The sequence below is a fragment of the Anomalospiza imberbis genome, chromosome 5 (assembly GCF_031753505.1).
Source record: "Anomalospiza imberbis isolate Cuckoo-Finch-1a 21T00152 chromosome 5, ASM3175350v1, whole genome shotgun sequence".
Classification (NCBI taxonomy): Eukaryota; Metazoa; Chordata; class Aves; order Passeriformes; family Viduidae; genus Anomalospiza; species Anomalospiza imberbis.
Window position 1 is genome coordinate 63,921,866 of NC_089685.1, and position 25,329 is coordinate 63,947,194.

The 25,329-nt window shown below is 45.4% G+C and overlaps 7 protein-coding genes and 1 long non-coding RNA gene across 8 annotated transcripts; 4 read left to right on the forward strand and 4 right to left on the reverse strand.

Moving 5' to 3' along the window:
- Positions 1-130: 130 nt before the first annotated feature.
- LOC137475038 (histone H4) lies at positions 131-22,597 on the reverse strand. Its single transcript, XM_068192019.1, has 2 exons — positions 22,590-22,597; positions 131-1,388 (listed from the first exon to the last, which is right to left on the reverse strand). Exon 2 carries the CDS (start codon positions 1,360-1,362, stop codon positions 1,051-1,053), a length of 312 nt encoding a protein of 103 aa, XP_068048120.1. The 5' UTR covers positions 1,363-1,388; positions 22,590-22,597; the 3' UTR covers positions 131-1,050.
- Positions 3,912-14,867, reverse strand: LOC137474731 (uncharacterized). The gene is made up of 2 exons (XR_010999470.1): positions 14,000-14,867; positions 3,912-11,178 (listed from the first exon to the last, which is right to left on the reverse strand). It is a non-coding gene; the product is annotated as an uncharacterized lncRNA (long non-coding RNA).
- Positions 12,594-13,863, forward strand: LOC137474730 (histone H1.10). The gene has a single exon (XM_068191547.1). The coding sequence runs from the start codon at positions 12,966-12,968 to the stop codon at positions 13,629-13,631; it is 666 nt and encodes a 221-aa protein (XP_068047648.1). The 5' UTR covers positions 12,594-12,965; the 3' UTR covers positions 13,632-13,863.
- On the reverse strand, positions 15,059-15,535 carry LOC137474733 (histone H2B 1/2/3/4/6). Its single transcript, XM_068191549.1, has one exon. The coding sequence runs from the start codon at positions 15,497-15,499 to the stop codon at positions 15,119-15,121; it is 381 nt and encodes a 126-aa protein (XP_068047650.1). The 5' UTR covers positions 15,500-15,535; the 3' UTR covers positions 15,059-15,118.
- Positions 15,769-16,522, forward strand: LOC137474732 (histone H2A.J). Its single transcript, XM_068191548.1, has one exon. The coding sequence runs from the start codon at positions 15,822-15,824 to the stop codon at positions 16,209-16,211; it is 390 nt and encodes a 129-aa protein (XP_068047649.1). The 5' UTR covers positions 15,769-15,821; the 3' UTR covers positions 16,212-16,522.
- On the forward strand, positions 21,778-22,166 carry LOC137475036 (histone H4). The gene has a single exon (XM_068192017.1). The coding sequence runs from the start codon at positions 21,804-21,806 to the stop codon at positions 22,113-22,115; it is 312 nt and encodes a 103-aa protein (XP_068048118.1). The 5' UTR covers positions 21,778-21,803; the 3' UTR covers positions 22,116-22,166.
- A 488-nt stretch (positions 22,598-23,085) lies between the features above and the next one.
- LOC137475037 (histone H3) lies at positions 23,086-23,568 on the reverse strand. The gene has a single exon (XM_068192018.1). It carries the CDS (start codon positions 23,543-23,545, stop codon positions 23,135-23,137), a length of 411 nt encoding a protein of 136 aa, XP_068048119.1. The 5' UTR covers positions 23,546-23,568; the 3' UTR covers positions 23,086-23,134.
- An 878-nt stretch (positions 23,569-24,446) lies between these two features.
- On the forward strand, positions 24,447-24,981 carry LOC137475039 (histone H3-like). Its single transcript, XM_068192020.1, has one exon. It carries the CDS (start codon positions 24,462-24,464, stop codon positions 24,930-24,932), a length of 471 nt encoding a protein of 156 aa, XP_068048121.1. The 5' UTR covers positions 24,447-24,461; the 3' UTR covers positions 24,933-24,981.
- The last annotated feature ends 348 nt before the right edge of the window (positions 24,982-25,329 follow it).

The window sequence follows — 25,329 nt, forward strand, 5'->3', positions numbered from 1 at the left end:
TGCTGAGCTGGATGCATAGAAAACTCATGGGTTTTTTTTCCCTATTTGACTTTTTTTTTTTTTCTTTTCCATTTTGTCGAAATAGGAATCATAGCAGTATTTTTGGGCTTGGATTTTCGTTACTATGGGGTGCGTAGGGTTGTGTATTGTGAGGGAGTTTTGGTGGGAGAGGTTGTGCTCCACTTTGGGTAACTTTCATCTGGCAGGGTAAATGTATTGGGATCAAAATTAGTTGTAAATGCAAGTTTTCTAATCCAAGGGATTGTGCTTTCAAATTGCTGAATCTTTCCGTATGCAAAGTATCCTTAGGCTCTTGGTGAAGCGCAGCAAGGCATCAGGGGAAAGTTCCATTTTCCTCACTGTATATATTTGCAAAATTTCCCTATTCGGGTGAGCTGCCATTGGAGCCCGACCAGAAGGGCTTTCATTCGGGTGGAAGGCAGGTACTGACAGCACGTACGGAGAACACCGCTGGCACCCTGAAATAACAGAAAGCGTATTTTTAGCCTGAAACTCAGCAAAAGGGAAAATAACGGACAATTTCCTACACATCACATTCAGAGGACAATGGGGACCTTTTTTTACCATTGGGAAGGGACTCAGGCAGCTGATACCTCTCATCTTGCCCTAAAATCGACATTAACATTTCAATATGAATAGGTATCTACTTTTACTGTTTACGCAAGAAGGGGAAAATCCCCCCAGATGAGATGCCTGCAGGGAGATCCGTACCTTTAAGCCGTCAGCACGGAATAGGAGGCTACGTTTATGTTGCTTAGATATATTTTTAGGTCTCGGATACGGTCCTAAACGTAGTACATTTAAATAACCAAGATGGTCCTTAGCCTGTTAGCCGCAGGATTTGGCTCACAGCAAAGGATTCAAATGAATGATTTCTACAAATATATTCATGAATTAATAAATAATTAAAAATTTGGAAGCCAACTGATCACGTTACAGCAACACAGCTCTTTCACAGTTTAAGTGTGCGGCTCTGAAAAGAGCCTTTGGGGGGTTTTTGTCACGATGATCCGAAAGGAACGCAAAGCTTTAGCCGCCGAAGCCGTAGAGGGTGCGACCCTGTCGCTTGAGGGCGTAGACCACGTCCATGGCCGTGACCGTCTTCCTCTTGGCGTGCTCCGTATAGGTGACGGCGTCGCGGATCACGTTCTCCAGGAAGACCTTGAGCACGCCGCGCGTCTCCTCGTAGATGAGCCCCGAGATGCGCTTGACGCCGCCGCGCCGAGCCAGGCGGCGGATGGCCGGCTTGGTGATGCCCTGGATGTTGTCGCGCAGCACCTTACGGTGGCGCTTGGCGCCGCCCTTGCCGAGCCCCTTGCCGCCCTTGCCCCGGCCAGACATGACGCGATTCCTCCGGCTGCTGCGGACTAGACCGATGTAAGGCAGCGCCGCCCGCGCCGCGGCTTTTATGGTGTTCGGTCCGACCTGGTTGAAGACTGCAGGCGAAGGGGGCGGGATTCCCTGCCGTTCCCTGTTACGTCACCGAGGCTGAACCATCGTTCGGTGTCACCTGTTTAGGGCGCTGTAAGGTCTGCCAAGTAAACCAAAGAATGAACATCCTCCAGGAAAAAAATTCCAGCGATGTGCGTGTTCATACAGTTGGAAAGCTTTCCCCTCCCCCCCGATTTGTATAAACCATTTGCATCTGTGCGCGTATTATATTTTCTTGCACAGGCAGGGGTGGCTGTGATTTACTTCAAATTTTCGTTATTTTCATTCTGTCGTTTATTAATACTTTTGGTTAATTGGTATGCAAAGTGCTATAAACGTTGCTTCACTCTTTTTAATGATTTGAGATCTCTTAACAGCTTAAAATAATTTTTCATAATAATATTTAATTTTATTTGTTTCTTTATTTTGATCTTCACTTCCCATTTCTTAAATATTCCAATTTTACATCAGCAACTTTTTGTCTGTAATCACATATTAAAACAGAAGGTAAAATAGAATTTTTTTATATTTTTAAAGTTCTATTAGTTTGTGACTTCTGCTAATTTTTCTCATTTTGAGTTACTGCAGAGGGGTAATTTTTTGGGTTTTAATTTTTTACAAAAAGACCTTTACTATTACTATAGACTGAAATTTCTGCTCCTTGATCAGTAAAAAAATCACTTTGCTTTTTATTATAGATTAGGCTTTTCAATCTTTGTGTGTGTGTGTGCATGTGCGTGCGTGTGTGCATGCGTGTATCTATATCAATACTGGAAACAAAAGATATTCTGAATTGCCTTCTGTGAAAGTCAGGAGTGGTCTTAGGACATTCTAAATGTCATCATCCAAAAACATACCAGGCTGGTACAACTGAAAAACTGATACCTAAATTATGTTGGTTTTCTTTTGTCCTTTTATGTATGAAAGGCAAACATAATTTCTATGTATCCTTTTAAATTGTTAAAGTTTAAAAATCATTTATTATATGCTACTTTGAATTTAGGTCAACATTAGTAAAAGAAAATATTGCCAGACATTCTATTTTAAGAATATATATGAATAAAATTCTGGAAATATGTTTGTACATTCAAACAAACAGTTTTGAATTTAGGGTATGTATTGTATAAGTTTTCATTTTCCTTATTTTCCACCCACTGGCAGCTGGTGCTTCCTTCTCGCTTCAAAATATTCTGTGTCACTCTCAAAGGAAGAATGGAAATGCACTAAGCCCTCTGTGAACAGGGCAGGTTGAACAGATCCCTGCTTTGGACTGTATTCATGCTCTTGAGATCTGCCATGCTGGAAACACAGATTTCATCTGGAGGAAAGATATAAATTCTTGCCTTGCACTGAAAACCTGAGCACTTTTGACGGACCAGCATATTCCCACAAGAGAGGAGAGCTCAGAGGAGAAAGGCAAAACCTCAACGAGCTGGAGAAATAACGCACTGAAAATAAAACTGTGCTTATTTCAACATCAGGGAGACGGAAGGGTTACCATGGTTTTAGACAAGAGAGCTGCACCAGTGAATCATCAGATTTCCTCAGATGACTAACAAAGACTAACTTCTTCCTGAGCAAGCCAGACGAAAATGAGGGGTGGGGAGGATGGGCCGTGTACACGTGAATCAGCCCAATATAACTTGTGAAAACTGGAGAAAAAATGTAAAAGTTTGGGGATAGCAACAGGCTTGAGATTATTTCAACCAACCTATTCCCTGCCACGGACTGAGCTGGGGGGCAGCATTGATATAGAGATATAGAGACCAGTGATGAGAATTTTGTTTCTACAGTGATTAAACTGTCTATTGCAAATGCTTCATTATGCTTGGCTGCAATTTCAATACAATATCCTTCTGCTTGTATTAATACAATCCTTCTGATTGTATTAAAAATACAATCTAACATCAAATATACTCATTAGGAAAATTTAAAATTAAATGTTAAACTCTCCTCATGTAATATCTGAAAGAACATGGATGGAGAGTATTCAACTCCTACAGCATGGAGATCGGATCAGCTGGGACCTGCCTCCACACAGGACTGGAAGCTGCACAAGATCTGACTTCTTTGGCAGTCCTTAAGCTACTGAATCTACCCCAGTTGTCTTTGTTCTCTGTGTCCCCATGCCCACACACTGCACCTTCAGTTCAGCACATAAACCACTCTAGAAAGCTGTGCTTACTAAAACTTACCAGCACACATCATTTTGGTAAGATTCTTTTTAAGTACAGAAAGCTCTGATTTTGAGACTGAGGCACAAAAAAATCAATATTTGCATGTGTGGATTTATCATTTGGAAGGAATCTTCTGGCATTAGCATAAGTGCAGAAATGCTTTCTGCTGTCCAAGCAAAACTAGCAAATCCCGCAGATTTAGTGTAATGACTGGTGCACTGATAACTAATTTAGTATTTTCCCTGCCTTTCCCTGCTAATTTAGACAGTCAGAGGTGGAGAGACCCATTCTCATCTTTTTATTTAACCACTCCCGCTGGTCAGAGATAAGGGTTTGGGCTGTAGCCCTGGTTTGGGCTGTTTCCAACTTCCTTCTTGCTGCCAAATTCAGAAAATACACAGGGACTGATAAATCAAGAAAAGACCTCTGTCGTGGTCCAGCATCTTAGGCTGACCTTTGAGGATGCCGTTTGCCTTTCACATGGAGTGGCTTACAGATCACATGATCCACAGAGAGGCAAAATCTTCCAAAAATTTTCTTGTGGGCATGTTGTCTGAGTCTCTACTGGGAGGAAGACTTGCATGGGCCTCACCCCCATCACTCCATGCACAAGCTGAAGTCTTGCAGGCTCACTGAACTGCTGGAACAGCTGGTATAGCTGAATAGGTCCAGGAAAAAAAGGCTGGAGAAACTACTAGATCAGGTTTGGGGTGTTGGGAAGTTAATGAAATGCCCAGTTCTTCACATGAAGCTTTTATAGGATATAGGAGAGAAGGGACAGGGTCAATAACTGGTAAGGAGGAGCAAGGGCCACAATGTTGAGCAAATTCTGGCCTTGGCCGTAGCATTCCTGGGCTTGTCTGAGGAAAACACCGAAGAGTGCTCTAACAAGTGCTCCAGGGTGGCCTGTGGAGCTCCAAGCTCAGTAGCACTCCTTTCAAATCTGCTCCTGCAGTCCAATAGAGACACAATAAACAGCAAACCAGCTACTCAGCAACCCCAGCTGACTCGGGTGTTCAGGAGCTTTGCTTCTCTCAAATCCTTTCTCTTCTTTCTAAACTGGCATTTGATTGAAGCAGCACAGGTCTTATGATGCACTGTCCCTTGATTAAGTCAGAAAGATGAATCCAGAAAGAATTGTAAGCACCACATTTTTTGCACAGCTGAGTCTGAGTAGCTACTCTTGCTGCCTGGGCTCATGCAGAGCCAGTCTGGGCAGTATTTTTTCAGCTGAACTCTGCCAACCCTTACAGAGCTGTAAGTACTTAAAAGCAGCTGAAGTACTGCTGTGTCCAAATGGTATCTCTGGGGCATAGTTTTCCAAGTGCAAATCTAATGTGAGCATCCTTGTAGGAATTTATTGAATATTGTCTTGGGCTATGCGTTTCTGAAGGAAGCCAACTCTGAAAAATGGCAATATGCCTTTTGTTAGCGACACCAGACACTGCTGCTCTGCTCTGTTTTGTTACAGCGATACTTGGTTGGAAAACAAAAAATTCCAGTTGAAAACCCCAGGCACGTACAGGGATTTATTCATGGTCATGCTCTGGACCAAGCAGCTTGTCTTTAAGGATACAGTAGTTAAGGAATTCACCACGGTGTCCAGGTCCTGGCCAGGTCACACCAGTCGTCACCTGGGCTAGGCTGAGGCAATAGCATGCAACTGCCCTCATGGGCAGAACTTGGCACTTCTCTTCGACAAGCTGCACAAGATGGCCCATACCTCAAGCTTATTAATGTCGCTTTTGTCTGAAAGTATTACTTTTGACCCTGTCTGCCTTCTTCACTTTGTGCCATCCACACTAGCTAAGTGTACATTCTGCCTCAGCGCCCAGGTTGTTCCAGAAAACACTAAATAATACCAGCCCTGGGGCATTGTTTTCATAACCAGTTGTCTGCAGACAATAAGTTGTTGACTATAGCCCCTTGGCCCTGTGCTACAGACAATTTTCAAATATCTAAGAGACTGTGGATTCTGCCTGTAGTCCCTCTAATCCCAAACTTGGGAGATGATTCCAAAAATATAATGAAATGTCAAGTATAATGCATACAACATTTCTCCTTTGCCCACACAGATAGTCTTTAATCAACAGTTCTGTGATAATTACCTAATTACCTAGACATGAGCAATTTTTGTTGCAATCTATCCACTATCAAGTCAACAGAATCCATATTATTTCTAAGGCTCAGTCACTCTGTTTCTTGGAGACTGCTGTCATTCCCTGTAACATTTTCTACTCTACAGTAGAAGTTCTTTCCTCACTGCTAACTTGCTGCAAAGAACATCAGTTCCTGTACTCTCAACCATGTATATTAAGGACAAATCACTTCCTTTCTCATCATATTTTAAGTGTTTAAGAAGAAACTTTAGTTTTTCAGCATTCTCTTTCCGTCAGGGTACTTCAATAATACATGCCTTTTCATCAGGGATGAATTCTTAGACGTCTGCCAATCGGTATTTCTCTCTTCTGTGTATTGACTTATTGTTCACTTCCCATAACCTGAAATTTGGAACTAAAAACTAGGCCTAAAACTCCAAATAGGAGTATATCATTCCTGTCTGCAGACAAAGATCTTCTTCACCTGTCTTAGGGAAGCAGTCACTGTGATCCTTTTCTGCAAACATACTGCTTTTGATTCATTATCAACATAGAACTATAATCTGAAGATCCAGGTCTACTGAGGTGCTTGTCAGCTTCTGCTGACAGTAGCAGTTTTGCAATATTTCTTAGTATTTGTAAAACTGATACAGTTTATTCCAGATGAAGAATCTAACATATCTTTGAAGACAATGTCTCTTATCCAGCATTTTTCAATACATGAAATGCCCTCAACCTTTTTAATTATTTTTCCTAGTTGATACTCACAGCATTTATATACAAACTCTGTAGACTTTAATACAGATCATTAGCAAAATTATCTGATCCCTGCAGTCCTAGGCCATTTGAGACTGCAGTTTAATTTCATAGTTGACAAACATAAATATTTAAATATAAATTTCTACCCTGGAAATGTTGGTGTTTCCTGATTATTATTTTAATTTCTAATACTTTTCTAAAATGAAACAAAATCAAACTGAGAGAAATCTGTTGTAGTATCAACAAGTTCTAGAGAAACATTGCACCCTGTACTGAGACTGTTCCTAAAGTAAATTTTGAAAAAAGCCTATTAAACATGGTTTTGATTTCTTCTTTTATATCTGTTTTGAGTAGTGTAAATTCGATTTTTTATTCATATCGTCCCTGAAGCTGTTTGACCTTGTAAATACTACAACTCAACATCAATGAGTTATCCCTTCCTCAGTATGTGCTGAGTCTGTAACCTGAGAAATGCATTAATCTGTAACCCAAAATGACTGATTTTGTACTTAGGTCTTGGCCATATTCTTCAGATACCTAAAGAGTAAGAGAGGCTGCATAGTCTGGGTGCATAGCTGGGCCTGCAGCATATTGTCCCAGGAAAACTTCCACTATCCTACTTCCCTCCACTCAGAATGAAGGGCTGGAATTACCTTTGATACCTTAGGAAATGGCATCTAACATCATGTACATCCTGGGTCTCACTGAAGGGGTAGGACAGAGTTATTCTATATTGATGGCGTAGTTTCAATTCGCATTTCTGACTGAATCAGTATTTACAACCTCCATCACTAAAAAAAAAAAAAAGAAAGAAAAAGAAAATAAAAAGAAAATAATTTTACTCTGTTGCACACCTGGGAGGATAGACAGCATGTCACATAGTTTCAAATACCACATTCCAGTTCTTTCCAGGCACTCTGTAAAAGTTACATTTCCAGGAGTTACATTTCCATATTTTTCATGTAGATGCCTCTATTTCTTCATCTTTCTCCACTTACCTTCTTCCTCTTTTTCTTCAGCTGAAATCAATAGAAATGTAGTTGGTCTGTGGAACAAGGTAACACAGTTCTGCTCATTACTGAGGTTCTAAAGCTTACCAACACTACTGCTACTAGCAGTAATTCTTAGTCCCATGGATGGATGAAGAGAAGTAAAATTTGGTTAGAAGAGAATCTCTGATCCAAAGGCTTTCAGAAGCTAGGAGGAATATTTTGATACTTTAGGCTCTCATTATATGGTGGTAAAGAGAAGATTTGGGAGGTCATTCATTAAAATGCACAGCCCTTTTTTGCTGGTTGGCAAACATTTAGCAGTTATGGCAGAAGAGTAATTTCTTCGGTCAGTCAGTCACTTTTGGTCACTCCAGACTGTAAGAATTTAAGTTCTGCTGAGAATCTAACTAGCCTTAACAAATCCTTCAGTAACATACAGCATGAGCACCAAGCCAAATCAGGGTTGCTCAAACTTATCTTGACAAGCCTTGAAACTAAGGACTGTGTGAGAGGTTAAAGTGGTTTTTGAAGCTGTCTCTATGGAACTACCAAAATTTAAAGAGTTGTGGGAGTGTCATTCAGGGTTAATCTATACATGGGCTTCACAAATTAACCTGGAGAAGGACTATGTGTAAAATGGTACCAAGGGAAATAATTCTTTTCCTCCACTCATCACTGGTGAGAGAAACTGGAGTGCTGTGTCAAGTTCTGACCTTCCCAGTGCAACAGAAACATGAACAGAAGTGGAGTGGGACCAGTGAAGGGCCACAAAGAAGATGAAGGGATTGGAGCATCTCTCATGTGAGGAGTGTCTTAATAATGTGTTCAGATATCCCATGGGGGGGGAATAGAGGACAAAGATCCAGTTTTCTATAGTACTGCACAGGAAAAGAATCAATGGGCACAAACTGAAACACAGGAAATTCTATTTAAATGTAAGAAATAATATTTTGGAACATGCTCCCCATAAAGGATTTAGTGTCCTTCTGCTCTAGCTGATCCTTCTTTGAGCATGCTCAGGACCTACTGCATTAGGTGTTAGATTAAAAGATGAGATACTTTTTTTAGGAGATTTGATTGTCCTAACATTGAAATAACTGTCCATATATTTTTGTTAGCTCAGGTGAAGTATAACTAAAAGGATGTAGGCTTCTTTACTGCTGAAACTCTTTGACACCTTGAATCTTCCCTACATATAAAGTTTGCAGTTGCTGAACCAGTATTGTCAATATAGTTTTAGCATGACAGAAACCTGACTAATGTATTTTGATCTTGTTCTGGTGTTTTTATTACTAATATTGAGAGTGATTACTTGAGCAACTGCAAAATTACTATTTATTAAGAAGACAGCATGCTTCAGTTAAAAGTTGTCAATTTCTCTGTATCTTCACTGTCCTAACTATAGTAATTGTAATTGAGTGTAGGCTTTCAGCTAAATTTGTCTAATCAGCTTATCTGGATTGCTCTCATCCTGCAGTCTGGATGTCTTATTTGCCTTTATTTGTCTAATGTTTTTCCTCCTTGAGAAGCTTCTCTCTTGATAAGAAGAAAAGTATTTTCTCTACTATACAGTCTTAGGAATTCTTACATTATATATGAACTATTTTTGTCTTGAAGATCCCCGCATTAGAAAATACTTTGTCATTTTGTAGGTTCCTCTGTAATCTGCAGTAGCACCTACACAGCTGAGCAAGGGAACCTGGGCGTGTGTGTGATGGTGCAAGGGAGTGAGGCCATGTTTTGGGTGTACATTTAAAGAGGGAAAAAAGTTTGAGTCCCTCAGTAAGAGATAAACAGAGACAACAATTGTACAGGGTGCTTGGCAAGGAAATCTGGGAGAATACTGAAAAATGTTTGCTGTTTAATTAAGTATTAAATGAGTCACATTTAAATATCGTCTCTTCACATGGAAACTGCAAACGATTTTATTACCAGCTCACTCTCAATTTTTTTTTTATTTTCAAGTAATTTTGTTGACACGAGGAAAATTTCTCTGTCTGGTTAAAAAACTGTTCCCTAATGTACCACTGATTTGATAAATTATGTGCTCAGATGCTTGCTTTGCATCGTACTTTTTCTCTTATCAGTAAAACACCCAAGGCAATGTCAATGCTATTTGTAATGATCAGTCTCTAAAATACGAGAATTTTCACTGTGGTTCAGTGTTGCCTTTAACAGCTATTTCCAGCAGTGCAAACCTGAAAATTGCTCAAAGCAATTGAAAAGTTTGTTTTACCCAATTAAGTAGAAAATGTCATTGCTTGGCCCAGAGTGCAGGAATAACCCCTAAAAGCCTGCCCTTCTCACACCACCTCATATTTTTAAACACCCTCTCTTTATTAACATACATTTAAAAAATGAAATAAAATAAGTGAAAAAAAGAAAGAAAAAAAAAAAGAAAGAAAAAAAAAGGGGGAAAAAAAGGAAAAATGAAATTAAAAAAAAAAAAAAAAAGGAAAAAAAGAAAAAAATTACCTTCCTCAGAAATCAATGGTGAGAACAGGAACATTTTGTCTTCTCAGAAGTAGGCCAGGGATAATTCTTCACAGATAAGAGCCAGTGTGATGGTTAAGGAAAAGATACAATAAAGGATGTTGACACACAATGCCGGAGGCCAGCTGCCAAGACGTCCAGTATCTCAGGCTACTAGGAAAAAGCAAAGCGCTTCAGAAGTGCAACTGCAAACAGGGAGCAGGGAACACGAGGGATTTACAGCGATGCACCCAGAACTAAAAGTGAGAGAAGTCCTACATCCTACCTTTGAAACACTTTAGATTACAGCCCTCACAATCTTCTTCATATGCTTTCCTTACGAAAGCAAAACAGAAGGAACCAAACAAAGAAACCCCCAAAGCACCCAGAAACGTTCCCGTGCTTTTAAAACTCACCACAGAGTAGGGACAGCAATCCTTATCTGCTGCAGGTGGAGTTCTAGGGACGGCGCTACTTAGGGAGGAAGATCTAAGATCTCCCACCACTTTCCATCGTGTGCCTTTATCTCTAACCTCCGGTGTGTTCTTGGGGGAAGGGAAGGAAACCTCTCCTCTCCTGATGGGCTGAGAACAGGTTTACTAAAAGCAAGCTTGGAGCTCAAATGTGTGAATTTGAGGGAGGTGCAAGGAGGATGCACCCCTGGGGCTACAGCTGCATTCTTGTAGGAGCGGTTATTGTCCACTCCCTGTTGCTCCCAGTTTCTTGACCAGTTTCAAGTGTAATAAACCAGTCACAGAGCTCTAACAGCAAACTGTCAAAGCTGCAGGGATTAAAGCCCGTTAACCGCCGTGCAGCCTTTGTTCTCTGAAGAATGTACATCACATTAAACAGACCCGGATAGACGACAACACTTCCCTGCTCCCTTTTGTATCACTTACAGTCAGATTCTGCTTTATCTTTATTCAGCTAGACTGGAAAAATATGCATAATGCTCTCATCTTACCAAACCAAATACTTTTTTACCTCTCAAACGCATTCATACTGTTCACACGACTTGCTACACTGAACTTTCAAAATCTATGGCTACTGAGGACTTGGTCTAGTTGTTTATGTGGGATCAATGTCATGTTCATGAGAGGCATGGCATATCTCACTGCCCACTTCAATATTCCTTTCAGTCTGTTTTTTACTGTGGAGTACTGACAAGCCTAATCTTTTCCAATCTCCAGTTACCGTTTCTGTCCTTCAGAGTATTTATTACCTCACCTGCATGCAAGCACAACAAAATAAAAATAGAAATAAAAGAGAATATGGAACAACCAGAGTTTATTGTTTTGATTTGTAATTTTAATGAATCTACTGTATCATTGTCATTTTAATCTGTCTCATTTAATCAAATCTTCTTGGTATCAAGTATAACTTTGTGTCTTCAACATTCAATGTATCAAAATACATGTCAGGGCCCTTTGTAACATACCTCATGTCATCTTGAATCTCAAACTTTTCCAGGCTAGAAAAGTTCTTTTGTTGAAATAGCCCACTGACATTTTGCACGACATTTTTTTTTTTCGAAATACAACGTGGTAAAATATTAAGTTTGATCTTAACTTGTTCTTTCAAACCAAGGGGAAACAATTATGGCTGCTTTTTTATTAGAAACCAATCGAGGCTTTTGTCTTCTTACTTAATAAAACAATTAGCCCAAATAATTCATTGCCGTCCTTAAAAGTTTTAGTTAATTTCTATGATCACTTTATGAGACTCAATAATTAAGCAGGATTATGATAATTAAAACTGAATCTGATTTAGGAGGATTGTGTGAAAATTATTTCAGTATTCTTAGGTTTGGGATGGAAACCTCAATAGTGAGGTTTTTCCTTTTCCTTTAAAGAAAAGAATTGGAGGAATATGAAACCTACTAAAAAAATAACAAAACAAACATAAAAAATCCACAAAACCACAACAGTCAGTTTCCAAATATTTGTAAATTATGCTGAAACGGAAGCATTCTATTAATGAAGGCCATATTTCCATAGTATTTAATTTATTGGGTGATAACTGATGCTTCAGCTGGCTATGTAATTGTTTAGGTGGCATATAATACATATTAGTGTATCTATACCTGTTAGACATTTTTCCTCTCCAAGTCTGCCTCAGATGTTTGTAAGTCATAAAGAATAGCATCCACTATTGTAACAGAGATAGGGTTAAACTATCCGTTTATCTGGGATTTCTAGGCATTAACTAGGAATTAACAACTTCATTTTACAGACAGACTACTTGTAAAAATAATAAAATCTTTCTATCCACTTATAAAGCATCACACAAAAAACAAAACAAAACAACACAAAAAAAAAAAAAACCCAACAACAAAAAGCATAGCCCTGACAAGTTCCAAACACTTTTCAACAGGATATATATTCCTCTGAAGGTCTCTTCCTTTCCCCAAACAAGAAGATATGTTGAAATACCGTATCCTTAATAGTTAAAGATACGGTTAAGAGAGCCGAATCTTTATCCATATTCAAAGCTTGGCCATGAAATTGTGTTACTTCCTTGTCTTTGAAACCAATTTACGACAAAAATACTCAAGCTGCTCACTCGGTTTCTGTCCTAATCTGAAGAAAACCCCCCAAAGAGTAAGCCTGCATTACGGGGGAGACTTTTTATCTACGTGTTTTATTTTAATTTAGAAGGAAAAACAAAAGTTTGCCGTTCCCGGGGTCTTTCTGGCTTCACAACGCGGCGTTTAAAACAGCTTTTCTCTTCCATCTGTGGTCCAAACAGCAAGAAACTTGCCCGAATGAAAGTCCACCGTCTTCTCTTCACTCTCCGAAGAAACTGGGGTGATTTCGCGGCACTCGTTTTACGAAAAATATGAATTTATAACTCCGAAGAAACACAGACTCGGAGGAGGAAAAGCTCTTCCTGGCTAACAGTTAGGCGGGCTCTGCAAAGCACCAATCACAGATCACCGCTTCGCTATAAATTCAGGCATCGGGGTTACTGTAGCCCAATTACTTTCTTTTGATTAGGAAGAAGTCTCTGCAGCGATGTCGGAGACCGCTCCCGCCGCCGCTCCCGCTGTCGCGGCCCCCGCCGCCAAGGCGGCCGCCAAGAAGCCGAAGAAGGCGGCGAGCGGCTCCAAAGCCCGCAAGCCCGCGGGGCCCAGCGTCACCGAGCTGATCACCAAGGCCGTGTCCGCCTCCAAGGAGCGCAAGGGGCTCTCCCTCGCCGCGCTCAAGAAGGCGCTGGCCGCCGGCGGCTACGATGTGGAGAAGAACAACAGCCGCATCAAGCTGGGGCTCAAGAGCCTCGTCAGCAAGGGCACCCTGGTGCAGACCAAGGGCACCGGCGCCTCCGGCTCCTTCCGCCTCAGCAAGAAACCCGGAGAAGTGAAAGAAAAAGCCCCGAAGAAGAGAACAGCTGCAGCCAAGCCCAAGAAGCCGGCGGCTAAGAAGCCCGCCAGCGCCGCCAAAAAGCCGAAGAAGGCGGCAGCGGTGAAGAAGAGCCCCAAAAAAGCCAAGAAGCCAGCGGCCGCCGCAGCCAAGAAAGCAGCGAAGAGCCCCAAGAAGGCAACAAAGGCTGCCAAGCCCAAAAAAGCGGCGGCAGCAGCGAAGAGCCCGGCTAAGGCGAAAGCGGTGAAGCCCAAAGCAGCCAAGCCTAAGGCGGCCAAGCCGAAAGCAGCCAAGGCAAAGAAGGCAGCGCCGAAGAAATGAAGTGTTGAAGTGGAAATACTTTCAAACCCAACGGCTCTTTTAAGAGCCACCCACTATTGTCCCCAAAAGGGCTGATACACTCCGTCGCTGAGCTCTGTTCCTGCAGCAGGGCCAACTATTCACCACTATCCGTGTGGGACGTTCGTCTGTGGAGTGGATGGGACGCTAAACTTACGGCCGTGGTTTTACACTAAGACTTGGAAAAATAAAAGTTTACATTCCCGGCGAAAACGCTTTTAAAGGGCTGCGCTTTTTTTCTTTTTTTTTCTTTTTTTTTTTTTTTTTTTCTTTGTGGTTTTTTTTTTTTTTTTTTGGAGCACCGCAAGTGGGTGTAGATGTTAAAGGGACTGCTGCTTAAGGGCGGGTACCTTTCTGGGGCGTGGAGGTTCCTCTCGTTGCTCTAAATCAGCGCGATTCCTAACAGCACGGATGCGACTGCCACACCTCTTAGTGACCGTAGCAGGGAACTGTCAGCACGGCTCCTCCGCTTCCTTGGCAATGACCTTTCCGCTTGCCAGCGCTGGCGTGGGGCAGGTCTTAATTTCTGCGTGATTTGACCGACCTACTTTTTCGAGGAGGCGATTGCCGGGGCGGGAGGCGGGCAGGAGTCACCAGCGCTCCTCTCCCACCCTGCCGGGCTGGCGGCGGCGCGGCGGGAGCTCGGCCGCGCAGCTGTCCCGAGCCCCGCGGGCGGGAGCGCAGAGGCGGAGCGGCGCGGAGCTTTGCGCAGCGCCGGGGGGTGCGCAGCGCCGCCTGTGAGTGGCTGACGGGAGAAGCCGCAGCCGCCCATTGGGCAGCTGGGAAATTTGGAAAAGCCCGCGCTGCAGGGGAAGGGGGGAGGGGATGGGGTGGAAAAAGGGAGAAAAGGAGGGGGCCGCGGAGCGCTACCCGCGCGGGCTCCGAGCCTACCCGTGCTCCCGGGCCCCCGCGTTTCGTGAGATCTCAGCCCCCTAAAGCGTCTACCCCATTTCAGGGGTGTTCTCCCTTTCCCCCAGGCCTGTAATCCTTGTCTTCTCATACACAAGGCAAAATGTCTTTTAGCTTGAGCCAATTCTGAAACATCCGTACAAAAGATAGAGGGTCGAGTATTTCTCCCTCCGACTTTAAGTTACTAAATGTTGTTTTTATCTTCGTGAAGCATGTTTGCTAATTTAACTGTGAAACTTCTAATTTGGATAGAACATATATTGTCTCCTTACTGTTAAAAAAAAACTAGTTTTTTAATTGAAAAACTATTTAAACGTTTACATTTAAGAAAAGTACATCTGAACTACCTCCAACTTGAAAAAATATTCAAGGATTTTCTAATTACTATTGCAAGACTAAGTAGCTGACTAAACACTTGTTTAATTCTATGATTTTTTTTAGTTACATTTCCATACCCATGACCGAGGCACTACCGTGTAAAAGCTCTTTTATGGAGTATGTGGGTGGCTCTTAAAAGAGCCTTTGGGTCGAAAATATGGGACAAAGGACGCAGAAACGGTCTACTTGGAGCTGGTGTACTTGGTGACAGCCTTGGTGCCCTCGGACACGGCGTGCTTGGCCAGCTCGCCGGGCAGCAGCAGGCGCACGGCCGTCTGGATCTCCCGCGACGTGATGGTGGAGCGCTTGTTGTAGTGCGCCAGGCGCGACGCCTCGCCCGCGATGCGCTCGAAGATGTCGTTGACGAAGGAGTTCATGATGCCCATGGCCTTGGACGAGATGCCCGTGTCGGGGTGCACCTGCTTCAGCACCTTGTACACGTAGATGGAGTAGCTCTCCTTGCGGCTCTTCTTGCGCTTCTTGTCGCCCTTCTTCTGCGTCTTGGTCACGGCTTTCTTGGAGCCCTTCTTGGGCGCGGGGGCGGACTTGGCCGGCTCGGGCATTTTAGCAGCGATTTTCCACTCGGAGGAAGCTGCGCACACAAAATGGCCGGAGCGCCCTGTATTTATACAGACGCGTATGCAAATTTTAGGATTCAGCTCGGCGCAATGCCATTGGACCTTCCCGCACGGCGCGCGTCTTCATCGCCAATTGGTCACAACACGATCCGTCCGTTCATTGGCTCTTTCGGCAGAGCGCGGTTCCAGCCAATCTCCGCGGGCTCATCCCGCCCAGGGAAGGGATAAAAGGGGAGCGGCGCTTGCGTCAGGAAGATTGTCTTGGTTCCGTCGGTGTTCGGCCCGCGCTCCATCCAGTGCTTCCAGCATGTCCGGCCGCGGGAAACAGGGAGGCAAGGTCCGCGCCAAGGCCAAGTCGCGCTCGTCGCGAGCCGGGCTGCAGTTCCCTGTCGGCCGTGTCCATCGGCTTCTCCGAAAAGGTAACTATGCGGAGCGCGTGGGTGCCGGAGCTCCCGTCTACATGGCGGCCGTGCTGGAGTACCTGACGGCCGAGATCCTGGAGCTGGCGGGCAACGCGGCCCGCGACAACAAGAAGACGCGCATCATCCCCCGCCACCTGCAGCTCGCCATCCGCAACGACGAGGAGCTCAACAAGCTGCTGGGCAAGGTGACCATCGCCCAGGGCGGCGTGCTGCCTAACATCCAGGCCGTGCTGCTGCCCAAGAAGACTGAGAGCCATAAAGCTAAAAGCAAATAAATCTGACGAGCGAAGCTACTCAGACTTTGCACGACATAAAATTATAAACAAAAGGCTCTTTTCAGAGCCACCCACGTAGTCAGAAAAGAGTTGTGTTGCTTTCTTTACAAAGGTGCTCTGATGCGGAGTCTTAAATTGTACTAAATTTAATTCAAACGAACTTGTGTTATGATGTTTTAAAACTTTGTTTCTACTGATGAGAGCTGATACATTTGCTTTCCAATCAGTGTTTCTAAGTTAAAGTTAATATTTTTGTAATAATTTATTGTTTTATTTTTTCATTGTAACACTCAGTAAAGAGCTGGTACTTCGGGATTCTGCTCACCTTTCATGGTTCCACAGCTTACTTAGGGTGTAGAATACAGGACGGCGGATGAAGCACGCCTGGGAGTGGCAAAAGCTATGCAGCATGAAGGTAAATAGGAGACCATCATAAACCCTAGATGTAGCTCCATCTAACAATGAAAAAAGCATTTCTTCATTCCCTTTATAGGCCTTTATTCTTTAAAAGATGCTAAGTTCCGTATGTGTTCAGTACATGTAGAAATAAAATGAGGAATGCCTTAGCAAAAATGGCATTTGATCTATATCTCTACTTAGACCTGCACTCTAAAGCAACAGTGTAACACTCATTCAGGAGCACCTTGTAGTGGTAGTATATTCCCATTTTAAGAGGCATTTTCAAACTTTCTACTCATAACTTCTCTCACTGTTCATTGCTACTCCTCTTGTTGTATCAATTAACAGTGGGTAATATTGAGTTTTCCAAATTGTTGACACAAATATCACTCCAGAGCACAACCTTAAATCTCTTCATACTCATTATTATAAATTATGAGAAAAAAAAGTCTGGCTGATTCCTCTTGCTAGGATATTCTCAGAAGCCTTGTCTGATGATCTGTAGGACACTGCACTGCAGTGATTGGTCTCACCTTTGCTGCACCTCTGCTCTTTCCATCCCCTGGAGAGAGGAAGACTGCTCTGGGCCCGGGGGAAGGCAATTCTCCCAATGTGCCTCCTCGCCATCCCCAAGCTGTAGCAGAGAGGCTTTTTAGGCAGCATTGTGCCATGGCCAAAGCGGGGCATCAGGGATCATTTGTGGAGAGAAATATAAAGAAGACAGCTGCTGGAGCACCAGACTAATCTTTTGTAGTGATGGTATCTGTCTCTAAAGGTTTTGTTTTTAAGTGGACACGTTTAGGGTTGTAGTGGTTTTATTATGCTGTTTTATTGATCATTTACTACAGCTAAATATCTCTGGCCCTTACACTTCTTTTTTAAAAACTGCAATGGTAATTAAAATTTTTTTTTGACATGTATGAGCCTTCTATATTTAGTTTCCAGAAGAGATTTCTACATACGTGTTTGTCAGAAAATTTCAATCTCAGAATGGTTTGGGTTGGAAAGAACCATTAAAGATTACCTCGTCCAAAACCCCTGCTTGTGAGCAGGGTCACCTTTCACTAGCCCAGGCTATTCAAAGCCCCATCAGGCCTGACTCTAGGGATGACATCATCTAGGAATGAGGCATCCCCATTTTCTCTGGACAACTTTGTTCAGTGTCCTACAAGCCTCCTTGCAAAAAAAAATCTTATGTGCAATCTAAATGTGGCCTCTTTCAGTTTAAAATCATTGTCCTTCCTCCTGTCCCTACAGGCCTCAAAAGAAGCCTACTCAATTGAAAGGCTGCTATAGGATTTCCTCAGAACCTGCTTTTCCCCTGGCCAGACAACTGCAACTCTCTCAGCCTTTCTTCATGGGAGAGATGACCTAGCCCTCTGATAATTTCTGTGGCCCTCTCTGGACCTGCTCTGCCAGATTCATGTCTTTTCTTATGCCAGAAGATCACAGAGCTGCATACAGCACTCCACGTGGGGTCTCAGGATAGCTGAGGGGAAGAGGAAAATCACCTGCCTCGACCTCCAGTTCAGGCTGCTTTTGTTGCACCCCTCATTAGGATGGGCTTTCTGGGCCACAAGTGTGTATCTCTAGATCAAAGCACTAGAATTCCAGAAAAAGGCCGTGGGGTAGAGATATCTAAGCAGGAGTTGGCTTTCCCTGTGGACAACCTCCTGTATGTGGAGGTCAGAGTTAGTAGCATAAGAGAGGGCCCTGTCCTCTGAGTGTGGAGCTAAGCCCAGTGTATCCCTCCAAATTCATCCTGTCATCTGAACAGGAATATACTATTTGCCTCAGAATTTCATTCCAGACACTTATTACACTCATTTTTCTTCTCACTTCTGTGATGCTTAGATCCACTCCTTAACACTCCCTGGATTTGTCTTAGCCAGTAGTGGTTTCGCCAGTTGCTAACCCAGTGTTGCCACCACCAGTGATGAGGTCCCCAAGGTGAAAGTCCAGTAAATCAGATGGATTAAGCGGTAGGAGAGCTGGAAAATCTCCTGCTGTTAAAAACAGCTTTCAAGCAAATTCCAGTGGATGAAGGAATGCAGCTAAGCGAGTTTAAATAAATACATTTATCTCATTTGCATATGCAAGAAGCAGTAGGAAAGAGGAAATCCATATCACATGGTACTTTAGCTGTGTCATTGGGTTGCAATGCACCTTCACATTCTAAAGAATTTGTGACAAAAAAAAAAAAATCCAAACCTGCAAGCAAAGTCCCTGAAATGCCATAGATCACAGTTATGCTTGGGGATAACTCAGTAATGTCAGTCCATATATCAAAAGACTTAAAACTGCATGGTTAAGTATTCAAAGAGCTTTTCTACCCTTTTTCATCTCTATTGCTTTCAATGCTAGGAAAAATGTACCTATTAAGCAGCTCTTACATTACTTTAGTTTGCATACTATTATACCAAATGTGACAGTTGTAGCAGACACAGATATGGATTTAAATTGCCACTTAAGCTCTCAAGAAAATTATGAGCAGCTTTGAAGTTGGTTATAATATACTGGTGCAATGACTTTTTTTACTAATTATGTACCCTCTTGTGCAGTCATGGTGAGATGTTGCCTTATTGTAATAAACAAATGCAATTTTCTCATTATAGTTTAGTGAGGAACTTGGGCAACTGTCCTTATTAATGCTCATTTGAAAAGCTACAGATTTTTAATTTTTTAACTAATTTTTTTTTTTGTAAAGGTTTCTTTTCTCATTTAACCCCTAGTGCTGTGTGTCCAAATTAATGAGGAAAATGAGGTATCTATAACATGCAGATCGGAAGCTAAACTTTGATTAAAAAAAAACTTAAATCAGCAATAGAAATAACTTTACTGGGGATTTTATTCTGCAGCAAAATTTTATTTCTTCTCTTTTTAAATGATTTTTGTTTAAGAAAATACTCTTATCCATAAAAGAACTGTATGTATTTCCCTAACAGACACACATGTGAAACATGTCCATGCACACTTGCAGCAACACATAGGCAAGGCAACCTTCTAGAAGGCATGATATTAAATGATATCTAATGTACTAGACCTATTGAGGAAAGGGGTTTGTAGCTGTTTTATTTACCTTAAGCTACTGGTCTCAGCCTCTCCATCACCCATCTCTGGCAGAAATGCAAGGGGATTTTCCAAGTCTTGCCAGTACTTATACTGCTGGAAGGAAAAGCTATACTAGGATCCTCGATCTGCATTTAGGAAGCCTTAGAAATAAATTATTATTTTAACATCCCAAAAGGTTTTGCATCATTTCTTTTGAGTTTCTTAAGTAATCAGAATGCTGTTTCTAACTGCCTCAGGAAACCTCGCTAGACACAGATTTTCAGATATAAAGAACAAAGCAGACTTTGTGGAGCCAAATGGGAATGTTAGGCACCAGCCTGGCAGGCCCACTACTGACAAATCTTCCAGTGAGTCTATAAACAGTCTTAGTTCATTCTGTTCAGTCAAAAAAGCAAACCTAATCTAAATTAAAAATATATTTCCTTCTTATTCTGTATATATGAGAGGCAGGTCTTTAAATTTGAAAGAAAAAGGAATTCACAGTGATACTTAGAACAGGATTTGTACCTTTTTGTCACCTGCACCTGAAGGCATGACTGTCTCAATTGCACTTCCCCCTGAATCTAGGGAAGTGCTATTTTATCCCCAGCAATATTTTGGAGATGTTGCTGAGGTTATCTACATTATATTAAGGAATAAGTTTAAATAAATACCTGCACCATTTTTAAAGGACATGAAAAATTTTATAGCAGTAGGCATGTAACGGACATAAAATAATAATATAAGAATTGGCAAGCACCTTAGGCATATCCTCTATACTCTGTGCAAGTGATATTTAAAATCTTAACAGATTTCATTTAGAAATACAGCCTCATAACTCAGTATTTATTCAATCACTTCACAATTACAGTCCAACATACTGTAAGCAGCATGTCTGAAATGTTTTCTGCAAAAGCATGAAACACACGGAAAAAAATTCTGGATTCCTCGTTGGAATAAACATCGTTTCGCTAGTGTTCATTCTTCAGATGTCATACAGGCAGTTGTCTGTGATACCTGTAATTCTTTCTTTCGCTTGCGGGATCTCGGTGTACGGCAGCGGATACTTCTCCTCGAGGCCGGAGCTACCGGGAGTGAGCCCGGAGCCCTCCGGCCAGCGCTGCCCTGAGGCCGCTGCGCGGGGCTGGGCCTGCCCGAAAAGACGGTCCCTTCCCCGCTCTCAAAGAGCCCCTCCGAACTGCCTTCAGGGAGTCTCCGGTCTAAACGCTTCCCACTGCAGCCCCTCACTGATCATTTCTCCCCGCTCCCCCTCGCACCGACCTGCAGCCGACATGAAAGCGTGCGAACATGAAAGCGCGGAACGCTCCGTGCCCAGACCCCAGGGCCACACGGAGGAGGGGGCAGCTGTGGGAGTGTCCGGGTAGACAAAAAATACGGGAAGCCACCATGGCCGAAGCAAACAAAGACAGCGCGGCCCGGGAAAGTCTCCTCCGTCTGGCTCCCCACGAGCGGGAGGTAGAAGAGCGGCGGGGGGAGGCGGGAGCGCCGAGCGAGGCCCCGCATTGGTCGGATTTTGTCGCAGACCCGCGGGGAGGGACGAGGAAGGGGCGCCGCAGCCCGAAACGCGGGCCGGGGGTCGCAGGCCCCGCACTAGATACTGACAGACACCCAGAGCTGCCGTGGAACTGTCACCAGCACAGAGGGCAGCGGGGCGGGACAGGAAAGCAGCAAAGGGACGCGCGGGCTGACGGCGGGCAGGGACAATGTATGCGGCCCGACGTTCACTCAGTTGGTTAGCACCCGGTACTAAAAAAGGCAATACTGTACGTTCAATCTCTGTATGAGCCAACCACTTAAGAGTCGGGCTTGATGATCCTTGTGGGGCTCTTCTCAGAATATTCTGAGATTCCATGGCTAGAAGTGCGGGCCGAGGCCAGACCCGCTCAGGAGAGGCGGAGCCGCCGCGCGCCCCCAAGGGACGCAGCTGGGAAAGCGCCGCGGGCGCGTCTGGCGGGAAGCACGAGCGGAGCCACGGAGGGGCGGGGGGGAGGAGAAGGACCAGAGAGCGGGCATGAGAGCCCGCCTCCCTGCACAGTCCTCAACCAGGTCGGACCGCCGCCCATAAAAAAGGGAAAGGCGCTAATTCCCATGCATTGAGTCGCTGACTTCTACTGCTGCATCATGTCTGGCCGGGGCAAGGGCGGCAAGGGGCTCGGCAAGGGCGGCGCCAAGCGCCACCGCAAGGTGCTGCGCGACAACATCCAGGGCATCACCAAGCCGGCCATCCGCCGCCTGGCTCGGCGCGGCGGCGTCAAGCGCATCTCGGGGCTCATCTACGAGGAGACGCGCGGCGTGCTCAAGGTCTTTCTGGAGAACGTGATCCGTGACGCCGTCACCTACACGGAGCACGCCAAGAGGAAGACGGTCACGGCCATGGACGTGGTCTACGCCCTCAAGCGACAGGGTCGCACCCTCTACGGCTTCGGCGGCTAAACTCGGTTCTTGTTACGTTTTAACGCTTTTACAACACAAAGGCTCTTTTCAGAGCCACCCACAAATGTCTTAAAAAGAGCTTTAATCGCTAGTTGCGTCTGCTTTATTTCGCTTTTCGGCTTGCAGGGTAAGGGAGAATGGATTCTCTTCTCGGCTTTCCCCCAGACTACCGCTGCTTGCCCCCCCCAACCCACTCCTAAGGTCTTCCCAGGGGGAATGTCTCGCTTTCAAGTAGGTGGGAAGGAGCTGATCTCTACTCGGCAAACTAAATGAGGGCGCGACGCGTGTGGCGCTTGACTGCCGACTCTCGCTGCTGCGGGGAAATACGTTCGGCAAGTTACAGCCTTTATTTCCCCTAGTCTCTTCCACGCGGAGCGCCACCCGGTTAACCCAGACCCTCTTTTCAATGGCCGAGGGACGGGGCGCACACGCGAGGAAAATCAAAGGCCGTGGGCCGGGTAGGTCGGGGCCAACCGCCGCTGCCGCGGCACCACTTTTACCGCCACGGCCGGGAAGGGGAAGGGAGCTCCTGAAATGGCGGCACTCTTCCCTGCCATTCGGTGGGCGGGACGGAGCGGGAAGAACAAACAGCGAAGAGCACCCCTTAGCGCTGCTCTAGGGACCGCACACCAAAGACGCTGCGAGCCCCCCGCAGCGCGGTGCTCTAAAGCCCCCCCCGCCCGTCCCCGCCCTGCTTCTGAGGCTGCCTGTCCTCTAGGCACCGCTCCCGCCTACACCCACCACAGCACAGCGCCGTACACCCCGGCAGCTGTAGACGGTGACCTGCTCAGTGACCGACACACACAAGGGGCACAAGGGGCTGGCAGGGCTGGACACTACGGAAGGAAGGCTCGCTTTCCCCCCAGTTATCCCTGGATTCCCACTACCTTGGGCACTGAAAAGCGCTTGCCGTGGGCTGCCTGGGCCTGCTCCGTAACACAGAGACAACAGCTCTCTCCAGTGGAATTGAGGTGGCTCTTAAAAGAGCCTTTCGGTTTAAAGTAGAAAGGGCAGGAGACTCAGGCGCGCTCTCCGCGGATGCGGCGGGCCAGCTGGATGTCCTTGGGCATGATGGTGACGCGCTTGGCGTGGATGGCGCAGAGGTTGGTGTCCTCGAAGAGCCCCACCAGGTAGGCCTCGCTGGCCTCCTGCAGCGCCATGACGGCCGAGCTCTGGAAGCGCAGGTCGGTCTTGAAGTCCTGCGCGATCTCGCGCACCAGGCGCTGGAAGGGCAGCTTGCGGATCAGCAGCTCCGTGGACTTCTGGTAGCGCCGGATCTCGCGCAGCGCCACCGTGCCGGGCCGGTAGCGGTGCGGCTTCTTGACGCCGCCCGTGGCCGGCGCGCTCTTGCGGGCAGCCTTGGTGGCCAGCTGCTTGCGGGGCGCCTTGCCGCCCGTCGACTTCCGCGCCGTCTGCTTCGTGCGCGCCATGGCTACACGCCCACTGTAGCGCGGCTACGGCAGCAAACAACCCGACAACAAAACAGAGCGCTGCTCCCACCTCGGTTTTATATCCGAGCGATGCCTGCTGATTGGGCGATGGAAACGGCCGCGCTCAGGGCCCGGTTTGAAAATCCCGCGTTAACCCCTTCTTATGCTTTGCCCTGCTCTTAAATACCTAACCCAAAACGTCCGTTTCTCTTGGTCTTCCCTTTCTTCCGAGCAGATATTGCTGCTTTTTAACCCCTTCCCTTAATCAATTAAATTACTCTGCTAAAAAGTGCGTAAAAATGAAAGCGGGTAAAAATAAAATACAATTTTCTAAGAATTACTGAGAATATAACATGTTTGTATTCCCGTTTACTTGCTGATATTTTATTATCTGTTTAAACTGGTCGCTTATAATTTGTCATCGTATATTCTAATAGAAGTTGTAACAAAGAAATCGGGTGTTTTGTATGCATTCTGAAACTAAAAATTGCGTGGTGGGTTTTTTTGTTCTGTTTCTTCTCTTTTTTTTTTTTTTCTTTTTGTTTGCTTGGGATTTTTTGTGGATGTTTTGGTTCGTTTCTTTTCTGTTTCGTTTGCTTGCTCATAAGTTTGTTTTGTTCGGTGTGGGGTTTGGGGGATTGTCATTCTGTTAACGTAAAGCTTTTTAAGCCACTCTATTCCTTAAAATGTAAAGCCGCAAGTACCATTCTGAAACGCCTTAGTGAAAAATAAATATTAGAAATATACAGAATGCAAGTAAAACATCAACAGATGATGGTTTTTATCTAACAAAAAGGGAACAACACAACATTTTTTGAAACAACAGAGGATCAGAGCGGCTTCAGTGGTAACCCAATTAAATTCTCCGCTACAATGACCAATCAACAGCGGGGGGCGGGGCCGCCGTGCTCCATAAATGGGGCTGGAGGCGGCAGTGGCGGTTACTGTCTCGGAGCGGTTACAGCCGGGGCTTGTCATGGCGCGCACGAAGCAGACGGCGCGGAAGTCGACGGGCGGCAAGGCGCCCCGCAAGCAGCTGGCCACCAAGGCTGCCCGCAAGAGCGCGCCGGCCACGGGCGGCGTCAAGAAGCCGCACCGCTACCGGCCCGGCACGGTGGCGCTGCGCGAGATCCGGCGCTACCAGAAGTCCACGGAGCTGCTGATCCGCAAGCTGCCCTTCCAGCGCCTGGTGCGCGAGATCGCGCAGGACTTCAAGACCGACCTGCGCTTCCAGAGCTCGGCCGTCATGGCGCTGCAGGAGGCCAGCGAGGCCTACCTGGTGGGGCTCTTCGAGGACACCAACCTCTGCGCCATCCACGCCAAGCGCGTCACCATCATGCCCAAGGACATCCAGCTGGCCCGCCGCATCCGCGGAGAGCGCGCCTGAGTCTCCTGCCCTTTCTACTTTAAACCGAAAGGCTCTTTTAAGAGCCACCTCAATTCCACTGGAGAGAGCTGTTGTCTCTGTGTTACGGAGCAGGCCCAGGCAGCCCACGGCAAGCGCTTTTCAGTGCCCAAGGTAGTGGGAATCCAGGGATAACTGGGGGGAAAGCGAGCCTTTCAACTGTAGTGTCCAGCCCTGCCAGCCCCTTGTCCCCCTTGTGTGTGTCGGTCACTGAGCAGGTCACCGTCTACAGCTGCCGGGGTGTACGGCGCTGTGCTGTGGTGGGTGTAGGCGGGAGCGGTGCCTAGAGGACAGGCAGCCTCAGAAGCAGGGCGGGGACGGGCGGGGGGGGCTTTAGAGCACCGCGCTGCGGGGGGCTCGCAGCGTCTTTGGTGTGCGG

Excerpts from the sequence above, each read along its gene's own strand:
- LOC137475038 (XM_068192019.1), bottom strand. The coding sequence starts at position 1,362 with ATGTCTGGCCGGGGCAAGGGCGGCAAGGGGCTCGGCAAGGGCGGCGCC.
- LOC137474730 (XM_068191547.1), top strand. The coding sequence starts at position 12,966 with ATGTCGGAGACCGCTCCCGCCGCCGCTCCCGCTGTCGCGGCCCCCGCC.
- LOC137474733 (XM_068191549.1), bottom strand. The coding sequence starts at position 15,499 with ATGCCCGAGCCGGCCAAGTCCGCCCCCGCGCCCAAGAAGGGCTCCAAG.
- LOC137474732 (XM_068191548.1), top strand. The coding sequence starts at position 15,822 with ATGTCCGGCCGCGGGAAACAGGGAGGCAAGGTCCGCGCCAAGGCCAAG.
- LOC137475036 (XM_068192017.1), top strand. The coding sequence starts at position 21,804 with ATGTCTGGCCGGGGCAAGGGCGGCAAGGGGCTCGGCAAGGGCGGCGCC.
- LOC137475037 (XM_068192018.1), bottom strand. The coding sequence starts at position 23,545 with ATGGCGCGCACGAAGCAGACGGCGCGGAAGTCGACGGGCGGCAAGGCG.
- LOC137475039 (XM_068192020.1), top strand. The coding sequence starts at position 24,462 with ATGGGGCTGGAGGCGGCAGTGGCGGTTACTGTCTCGGAGCGGTTACAG.